This window comes from Rhinolophus sinicus, linkage group LG10 (genome assembly GCF_036562045.2).
Source record: "Rhinolophus sinicus isolate RSC01 linkage group LG10, ASM3656204v1, whole genome shotgun sequence".
Lineage (NCBI taxonomy): Eukaryota > Metazoa > Chordata > Mammalia > Chiroptera > Rhinolophidae > Rhinolophus > Rhinolophus sinicus.
Genome location: NC_133759.1, coordinates 8,180,669 through 8,191,618, shown reverse-complemented (window position 1 = coordinate 8,191,618; position 10,950 = coordinate 8,180,669). Strand labels below are relative to the sequence as shown.

At 37.9% G+C, this 10,950-nt stretch overlaps 1 protein-coding gene across 3 annotated transcripts in view; it reads right to left on the bottom strand.

Annotated features, from left to right (window-relative positions):
* The window catches only part of SETD2 (SET domain containing 2, histone lysine methyltransferase), a 109,599-nt gene that overhangs the window by 23,319 nt on the left and 75,330 nt on the right, over positions 1-10,950 (bottom strand). For all 3 annotated transcript variants that reach the window (XR_002136692.2, XM_019724006.2, XM_019724007.2), the window contains one exon: positions 1,394-1,442. Coding sequence is in view for 2 of the 3 variants with exons in the window: in XM_019724006.2 (XP_019579565.2) it covers positions 1,394-1,442 (49 nt within the window). In the remaining variant the exon portion in view is untranslated. The remainder of the gene's footprint in view (positions 1-1,393; positions 1,443-10,950) is intronic.

The window sequence follows — 10,950 nt, the reverse complement described above, 5'->3', positions numbered from 1 at the left end:
GATTATTTATTCACTATATCCTGGTAAAATAAATGGAATCACACCAACAGTTTGTATTCTGACTTAAGAATATGTGAGGCAGAAGTTATTCTGTTTATTCAGGCCGATTTTCTCATATTATAAAATGAGGGTAAAGTTAGACTACATATTTCCCAAAGTGGTTCACAATTCTTATAAGTTTAAGAAGTTCTAGGCTTTTTAACTGCTTGACATTGAGGGGTAACATAGAAGCCAGGCTTGAATTATAAGCATTTCTTTAATCTAAAAACCTGAGATCGAAATTGGGAAGAGGGTCCATATATGAGGGAGAGACTGAAGTCGGCACATAAAAGGCTGCTTCCTGAAAAGATTCTAGTTGTCCATTCTAGACCATGACATGCATCAACTCTCAGAGGGCCACATCAGACTAGATGTTTGCAAAATATTGTGTGTGTGTGTGTGGAGGGGACTCACAGGTCCTTAAGCTTTGACTATCAAACTAATGATTTCAACTCAGCGGGCGCAGAAAAGCTAGCCTCTGATGATCAACTCCATAGTAGTGCCACTGGTTTTGTCAACCAGTACTGCCCAACTCTGCCTTGTTTCTTACAGGAAGAATTCTTTGCAGCCCCAAGTAGGATATTTATTTATGAAGAGACTAAACCAGCAGAACTAAAAATATCCAAAAGATACAACAATGATGCAAAGGACACCTCACAGATCTTTAAGTAATAAGATTATTTAACCAATTTAAGATTTAAGATTATAAAACACTCATGTTAAAAATAAAACATGATCAACTGGCTACTTCACTCTATTTACATGGGGCCAGTGCTGGAGGGGCTAAAGAGACCAATGACAGTCATCGTAATTGATACTATTACTTTAATCTCTACAGAAGTATGCTGGAAACATAACTAGGTGGGGTAAAGCCCAGAAACCAGACCTCCACGGCCTCCCTGTTTTCTGTTCTGTAATAATGATTCTTAATCTTTTGAGGGGGTCACTGACTCCCAGAATCTGATGCAAGTCCTAAATTTTCCCTAGAAAAATGAATGTACACAATTTTGTATAGAAACATCTACAAATAAAGACACAGACCTCTAGGAGTACTGGTTTAAGAGTGTCTGCACTAAAGGAATCAATGAATGGAAGAAAAACTACTAAAGGCCATGACTCCAAGGAAAGCAACAATAAAGGTAGTATATATAAAGGGACATTTCCTTTGGCAAAAATTCACTAAGAAAGCATAAAAATAAAGGTTTCCAAACCTTTACACCAAATATTTCATTTACCTAATTACACACTGTCTGGTTTCAAAAACAGAATACCTCAAGTTGTTATCAGTTATCTTTGCACATTTCCCCTAAAATATTTGTAAAGCCACATACACAGGGTAATTCTGAATACCTACTTGCATTCTCCTTTTCAGTTTGACTTTTCTTTGGAATTCGATATACTTCCTGCAAAAAATAAACCAAAAGAAGGGTTAGTAGTGAGGAGTAGAAGTGGTGATTGCTTTGAATCTGGCTGATTTCACATGGCAACAAACAAATGGGAAGAAACAGGCTGGTATTTAATTCTTTTCCAAAATGTGACTTCTATTTGGCTTGAAATCCCAGTCCCGTAAAAACAAGTAAGAACATATAGCACAAATGAAAACATTTTAGCATCTACCAGGCTTGTATGATTTCATTAGTCAAGTAAAATTCTAACTGGGGCATTATGTTTCTGGCAGGGGTTCCTGATAATTTCTGTATGCTTTTTGCATACAAAATTAAGTCATCTATAGTTCCTTTATTGAGATTTTTTTCAGAAGAACAATTGTAACATCTCACACACCACTCCTACTTAAAGGGAAATAAAGGTTAGTAGTAATAGCTATGTAAAAAACACTTCAGAAAAATTACATGTATAAAGACAATTCCTGCTATTCAGCATATTTTTCTATAAATGCAAAACAAGTTGGCTAATAAATGTAATATCTCCTTTCACACTGTTATTTTAAAAAAGGAAAGATAAACATTAGATCATTGTTGCTCTTGAAATAGCATCTAATACTGGACCAAAATTGTTCTTGAGAAATGTAAAGTCTCTTTTTAAGCCTTGAGGTGCCTTTTCTTGCTGCGTGAATCTAAGGCTTAGAAGCAGTTCTGTTCCCTGACAATCCCTCAGTGTTCTAGCCCGTCAAGTAGCTCTTGGGCACAATGCTTCCTTACCCAGCCACCTTAAGTGGGCAAATGGCAAACCCACACATCCAAAGGTACATCACATGATACCCTCCCTTGATCTCATAATATTGACTATACCTATGTGAACCGGTAACCCTATGTTTAAAATATTATACTCCTAGAAAAATCAAAGAACTCCTCTTCCCACATCATTGCTGGTTCTAGCAATATTCGTGGAAAATGAAAAACAACCCATGTCACACAACTGAGGAAGAGTCAAGATGTAACATTCACCTGGCATTTAAAATAACAAATGTTATTTTACAGATACAGAGCACACAGACTACACAGGTACATACATAGCAATCTATGTGTATGTATACTTAAAAAAAATCCTTCAATATTCCATGCATGCTGATAAATTATCTAATAATGATGATGATTGTTATAATCGATGTGCGTTTATCCTGTGTGCTAGGCATCACACTGAGCACTTCAAATGCATTATCTTATATGAGCTTCTAAACAGCCCTATGAGGTAAGCACTACCATCTCCATTTTACAAATGGAAAAACTTATTCCAGAACACTTCTATCTTCTGTACTAGATGACACAGGAAATGGCTGACAGCATTGATTTAAAAAGCAGTACCATTTGGGGGATTTATGTATGAATGTAATGGCATCGTTCATTCCCTCTTAGATTCTCTTTCCTATTTAGGACTTCCACTAGAGCTGTGATTCTCAACTCTGACTGCACAATTGGACCATTCCAGGAAACTTTTATTGAATCTAAAACTATGGCATCTGTATTTTTTAGAAGCTCCCCAGATGATTTTGGATTCCCAGAGAAGGTTGAGAACCACTGAGCTACTGGCTTTTCTTAACAGTCCTCACTCACTCTTCCTCACAGGGAGAACATGAGAGAAAGGCCTACGCATATAGACGCCTGTCCTCAGCTCAGAGCCATCTGGGCTCTCCTCTTGGGCTTCAAGAGAGGGTACATTCCAATCTGCTCCTGTGCGGGCTGCCGGAAGTTGTCCAGCTGACTCCTTGGTTTGCTTCTCAGAGGGGTTACCACACTCAGGAAAAAGGAAGCAAGCCACTGATCAGCACCTACCCACACTACAGGGAAAAACTGGTATTTCCCTTGTTTTATTAGAAAAAGCTTGAAAATGGCTGTTGCACTAGGTACGCTGTAAACCTATGCACTCCAAAAGATAACATGTTTACTCAAGAAGGGTGATTAGAACAGACATATCGAGGGATGTGTGTGTCAACTAAGGATTACATAATTAACCTGTTTAGTTTCTTTTACATAAGGTCTTTGCATTACAAACATTTATAGTCATTTATTACACAGACCTCAAGCTGGGGACCCACTCTGTGGTGGCTGTTAAGTAGCAGAGGAAACGCTTCTCAAAGACACATTCTCAATTCCATTCAAAAGTCTAGAGCACCTGCTAAGTGGAAAATGTATTCTGATGCTCATGCAATGGATGGTCATTACTGACTAGAGGCCACGAGTGACTGACTCTCCGTGTGCCTAACCACGGAGAACAAGTTCTATCAACACACACCTAAGCACTTGGCGTTACTAACACGATCCTCCTCTTCATATAGTCAAAACTACATATAAAATTTAAGCTGGAAACTCAGATTATCTACTTAGAAGCTCTGAAACGCAACTACATTTTCCGCAAGTTCCACAATAATGAAAACTGAGAAGAAAGCAGCCATGTGAAACTATGATAACATTTCTTAAGATCATTCTGTCTTGTGAATAAACGGCAATAGTGTTAGCCTACATGATGCGCAAGTCTGTTTGGAATAATGTCATACCTGCAGGTCATCGAACCCACTACAACAAATATTTATCTGAGCTGGTTTCATTCATGTTAACCCTTTATGTAAAATCACTTTACTCTGTTAAAAATTCTACTCAAAAGACTGGCATATTATGAAAGAACACTGAACTGCGTCAGGAGACCTGGGTTCTGGGACTAACCCTGCCCCCAGTGGGGCTGAAAAGAGTGGTTCCCCACTCCACCTAATATTCTTTACACATCACCCTGTTTTATTTCTTTGGTGCCTAGGTGCCACTCCCAACGGACACACACTCAAATACACTCAAGCTGTAAATCTTCATGGCCAAGACTGTCTTATTCTTTGCTGGTCTCTAGCACCAATAACAGTGCTGGGCATATAATCAACACTTGTTACTTATTGAATGGACCAAAGAGGGAAACTACTTCTGATTTGTAGAAATCAACCACATAACACTAAGTAAACTCAAACCATTGCATATCTCATACTTTTTATCACTAAACTTACACCATCATTCTCTTTCATCTCTGGTAAGAATACTATTTACAGGCCTCACCTATAGCCACAATAATTACATATTTCCAGGGTCAGACTCATAAGTATGCCTCTGCAACATTTTAAACTCTTTTCAATGCTGGAAAAGCCTACCTTTGGCCAATTACTCCTCTTCAGTCAAAGCTTGAAAATCAATCTTCCGATATTGTTTGATAAACACTGAATCATGGATAAGCTCATACAATACAAATGCATCCAATATCCCTATTATAAAAGGTATAAAATGTATGTGGAGATGCTATTTGTGGAAATATGGTTTGCTCATTTACATAACAAGTCTCTGAATAACAACTATGTGCTAAAAGCACATAACAAGGGTCTCCTACGTTTTGGACCTTAGAGATACCCAGTACCTGTTGTCAAGGGTTCACACATTAACAATAATCCTGGCTGATACTTCTCACTACGTGCCATGTCCTTTAACTGCATTCTACTCTGACATCTCCAGAGGGGTATCACTGCTTTATCTACAGTACATACAAAACAGGCTCAGAGAGGTTAACTATCCCAATGTTGTACAGTAACACAGTGAGTTATACATTGGACCTAGAATAGAAGCCTAGATTTGTCTCTGTCCAAAGCACACTCTTAACCACTATAACTATTACCTCATAAGCACGCAGGAAAAAAGGGAAAGTAAATACACACTATCTTAAGATAGGTATATATGAAATGGTAAGTGAAATATAACAGAGGGATACTAAAACTGGTTTGGGCCTTGAGAGGACTGGGAAAAGCATCCTGAAGGAAACAGACAGTTGACTTGTCTTGAAAGATGACTAGGAGTTACTTGCACATAGAAGAGGTGAAAAATACAAACACGGAAGACTGAACACGTGTTTATTCCAACTCCATACTGAAGTCCTAAAAAATGACAATGGAAGAATAAAAACAGTATTAACTCCTCTGTAGTATCTTTTCTTTCTAAGAATATCGTGTGAGTACAGAATGTGTGTTTATTTATTTATTTAAGATTAAAAGAACAATTTTATTCTAACATTAGGTACTGTCGGAGACATAAGGGGTCCCTCCAAATACTGCCAAAAGTTATTGCAAATACAAAGTAAGTTAAAGTGATGAGCAAATTATCAACGACCAAATAAATGGAAGTAAATGATGCCCAGAGAGAAGAAATGGATGGCACTCTGTTTTAAGCGTCTCAGAATGGCCAGTGGAGAAAGGTACAGCAGAAACAAGCGACAGAATGGTTAATAGGTTTGGAATTCTTTAGAAAATGGCAACAAGGGGAAAAACTGACAAGAACGTTTGAAAATAAGAATAACGGTATCCAATGGAATCGTCATGTCTGCACGAGCACGGCTCCAGACTTCCAATGAGTTGGGACAGGGGTGGAACTACTACTGCGAGGGGGGAGAAGGTCCCCTGAGGGATGCAGACTGTAGGTGGCCGTGCGCTGGCAGGGGTGCAGGAAGGAAGACCGTGTCAGCTCAATGGGGTCAATGTATTCCCTTCAAGACTAGAGGAAGCTGGCGTGGCGTGTCTCCTGGCACCAAAAGGCACTCGCCCAGGCCCCTCCCTAACAATCTGCCCGGTAGAAAGAGTTGCTGGTCCTAGGCCCTCGGAACCCAAGGCTCCGCCATCCAGGACGACGCCAGAATGTGTTTATATTTAAATATTTTATTCTAGTCCATGCATTGTCTTTCATGTTCCTTTTCTGATGACACGCACACACACACACAGACTTTATCCATGAAATAAGATACACTTAAAAAAAAAAAAAGACGCCAAAAATAAGAACAAATTCTTGGTAAGTGAAACTATAATAGGAAAAAAAGGGCTGAGTGTCACTCAGAAAGCAGAACAGAAAGTCAAGAAGGAAAATAGGAGATTGAAAAATAAAATTACAGGGTAAGTGCTAGAAGAGTACATCTAGTAACAGGTATGTCAGAAAGCCAGGAGGGCGGGCACTGAGGTGAGGAATTACCAATAGAAGAAAAGTTTTCAAAACTGAAAGATACGAGTCACCAGACGGAGAGGGCTCACAGGACCCACCACAACAAAGGAACTGAAATGGCATCAGACTTCAGTAGCAAAACTCCAAGCTAGAAAATGATGCAGTAGTATCTTGAACACCTTACAAGAACATTTATTTTGGAATAATTATATGATCTGCCAAACAAGCATAAATAGAATAAAGGTATTTTTCAGATCCACAAGGTCTCATAATTTTATCTACCAGAAAAGAATGCTGAAGACCAAGACTGTGGAGAGTCTAAGATTAAAGACTCTCAATTCTGTGTCACACATCTCATAAACTGTCTAGTGTACACTGCACCACAGTAAGTACTTTAAAAAGACCTACCAATTCCTGAAAGAGTGATGGAAAAAATTTGGAAAGTTAATGTAAATGAATTATCCAGCATATGATACAGGCAATATTGATACATATATGTATATAAATTCAACAACTGGGTATGCAATATAGATCACGTATTACATCTCCACCTTAATGCAAACAACCAGCAGATGGTGGCTATTTAAAATAATACCTTCAATAAATAGTGCTGGGGGTCCGGCCTGGTGGCTCAGGCGGTTGTAACTCTGTGCTCCTAACTCTGAAGGCTTCCGGTTCGATTCCCACATGGGCCAGTGGGTTCTCAACCACAAGGTTGCCAGTTCTATTCCTCGAGTCCCGCAAGGGATTGTGGGCTCCGCCCCCTGCAACTAAGATTGAACACAGCACCTTGAGCTGAGCTGCCGCTGAGCTCCCGGATGGCTCAGCTGGTTGAAGCGTGTCCTCTCAACCACAAGGTTGCTGGTTCAACTTCTTTAGTCCCGCAAGGGATGGGGGGCTGTGCCCCCTGCAACTAGTAATGGCAACTGGACCTGGAGCTGAGCTGCGCCCTCCACAACTAAAACTGAAAGGACAACAACTTGAAGCTGAATGGCATCCTCCACAACTAAGATTGAAAGGGCAACAACTTGACTTGGGAAAAAAAAAAAAGTGCTGGAAGTACACACTGTTCCCCCAATAAAGTTCTGTTCCCCTTCCCCAATAAAATCTTTTAAAAAAATAATAAATAAATAAATAGTGCTGGGAAACTTGGACAGACATGTGCGAAAAAAATGAAGCTGGACCACCTCCTTACATCATATACAAAAATAAATTCAACATGACTTAAAGACTTAAATGTAAGATCTGAAACCATAAAATTCCTAGAAGAAAATATAGGAAGAAACTTTACAGACATTACTCGGAGTAAGATTTTTACTTATATATCCCCTTGCGCAAGGGAAGAGAAAAAAATAAACATGTGGGATTACATCAAACTAAAAAGTTTTTTCACAGCAAAGGAAACCATCAATAAAACAAAAAGGGATCCTACTGAATGGGAAAAGATATTTGCCAATGATATATCTGATAAGGGGTTAATATCACAAATTTATAAAAAACTCACTCAACTCAACTCCAAAAAAACAAACAACCCACTTAAAAAATGGGCAGAGGACATGAAGACATTTTTCTAAAAAGGACATACAGATGGCAAACAGACATATGAAAAAATGCTCAACCTCACTAACCATCAGAGAAATACAAATAAAAACCACAATGAGATACCACCTCACCCCAGTCAAAATGGCTATCATCAATAAATCAACAAACAAGGATGTGGAGAAAAGGGAACCCTGTGCACTGTTGGTGGGATTACAGATTGGTGCAGCCACTATGGAAAACAGTATGGAGGTATCTCAAAAATCTGAAAATGGAACTACCTTATGATCCAGCTGAAGCTGAACAATAATGAATGTCAACTACAAGCTTATATATATATATATATATATATATATATATATATATATATATATATATATATATATATATATATATATATATATATAGTATGTATATACTTACAAGAAGCAGAGTACAACATTAGGAATAGAGACAGTGGAAATGTAATGGCTGTGTGCAATGTCAGAGGGATAGTGGATGGGGAGAGGGGGGTTGACACAGTGTGAGGGATATAAATGATAAACGTCTAAGTATTACTTTGTTTTGTGCACCTAAAACTAATTAAAAAAAATAATACCTTATGTAAAAGATCCGAAGATATCATTCAAATCTGTCATAATTTTGAAAAAAATTGTCTTCCAACAATACTTACTGTCCCTAACAGAAAAGTTTAGTTATCCAGAAAAAGCATTTTTAGAGTGATTGTTATAATTAGTAGCAACAATTTTTTACATTAAAAAAAGGGTGGATGTTTTGAATATGGGTTATTAGGAAAACAATAAAGCTATCAATAGAACTGTACATCAGAAGATGAAGAACCAGCTTGCAAGAGAAAAAGATTATGACTTGAGTGTGGTGGCAAGTGGAGAAGAGAGCCAACAGAAAGCTGAAAATAGAGATCTGAAATTCAGGAAACAGGCTAAGACAAGAGATTCACAATCTGGGGAAATCTTATACAATGACTTACATCGTGCTACTGTGGGATATTGCCAAGAGAGAAAGTACATAGAGAAAAATACCCTAATTTGAAAGAAAATAAAATTTTAAAAGGTGGAAAGTCTTTATACTTGATTCATACAGTATATTTTCTATTTCTTAATAAACACTTGCCAGCATTCCCATTTCTGGGTGAATATCCCAAGGAAACGAAAACAGGGTATCGAAGAGAGATCTACACACTCATGTTCTTTGCCATATTATTCATAATAGCCAAGATATGGAAACAATCTTAAGTGTCAATAGATGAATGGATAGAGGAAATGTAGTACATATATACAATAGACTCTTACTCGACCATAAAAAAGAATGAAATCTTGCTATCTGTGACAACATGGATGGACCCTGAGAGTATTATGCTAAGTGAAATAGAGATAAAGATAAACAAGTACTATATGATATCACTTGTAAGTGGAATCTAAAAAAGCTGAACTCATAGAAACAGACAAATAGTGACTACTAGGGACTGAGGGGTGGGGGGAAAGGGGAGATGATGGTCAAAGAGCACAAACTTCCAGTTATAAGATAAATAAGTTCTGGGGATCTAATGTATAACATAGTGATTACAGTTAATAATACTGTATTACACACTTAAAATGTGCCAAGGGAGTAGATCTTAAATGTGTTCCCTACAAAGAAATGGTAATTATATGACATGATGCAGATGTTAGTTAATGCAATGGTGGTAATCATTTTGCAATATATAAGTGTATCAAATCAACACACTGTACACTTCAAACTTAAAGTGTTTTATGTCAATTATGTCACAATAAAGCTGGAAAAAAGATCAAACAACAAAAGTTTTAGCCCAAGAAATGTTATATAGCTATGATTTTGATGTTTCTGTCTTTATTGTATATGCATCATAATTCCCTAAAGCAGTTAGATTATATTTGAAGTTACAGTAAATAGACTCTGAGTAAATGGATTCTTCTATGGAAAAACAAGTTTGCTTTCAATTATTTTTTTTATAATACCCATTTTTGGTTAAAAAAACAAACACTTGAACAAGTCACCTGCTACTACTAGGTCAAGCGGGCCTAAACTGCAATGTTTTCTTCCAACAGTCTCAAAAAGTACTCATTGGAAATTTGTTGGCAAAGCACTGCAGCACATTTTTAACACATCCCAAACAAACTGCTAGAAATAGATGGTAGAAATGGAATCAAAACAAAATTATGAAACAATACTTTATAAGAAAACTTTTTCTGGAAAGGATAAAAATTTAACACTGATTCAGACTGTTCTTGAGCTAAATAAGACTGAGAACAAAATAATTTACAATGAGAGTGTAACTAATTTTTTACCTTTTATTATATAGAAATCAGATTATTCTATAATAACAGATTTTTTTTTTTAAACATTTTTTTATTGGGGAAGGGGAACGGGACTTCATTGGGGAACAGTGTGTATTTTTCCAGGATTTTTTCCAAGTTGTTGTCCTTTCAGTCTTAGTTGTGGAGGGCACAGCTCAGCTCCAGGTACAGTTGCCATTGCTAGTTGCAGGGTGTACAGCCCACCATCCCTTGCGGGAGTTGAGGAATCGAACTGGCAAGCTTGTGGTTGAGAGGACGCACTCCAACCAACTGAGCCATCCAGGAGCTCAGTGGCAGCTCAGCAGCAGCTCAGCTCAAGGTGCCGTGATCAATCTTAGTTGCAGGGGGCGGAGCCCACCATCCCTTGAGGGACTCGAGGAATTGAACTGGCAACCTTGTGGTTGAGAACCCACTGGCCCATGTGGGAATCAAACCGGCAGCCTTAGGAGCATGGAGCTCCAACTGCCTGAGCCACCGGGCCAGCCCAGATTTACTTTTTAAAACTAGATTATCGAGTTTTTCCTTGTTAGCAAGTACAAATCAAATTGGGTCTATGCCAATCAAATCATTTCTCCTAACTATTTTTGTAAATGATAGCAAGACTAAGAACAACAGAAAGATTGTGAGCGAGA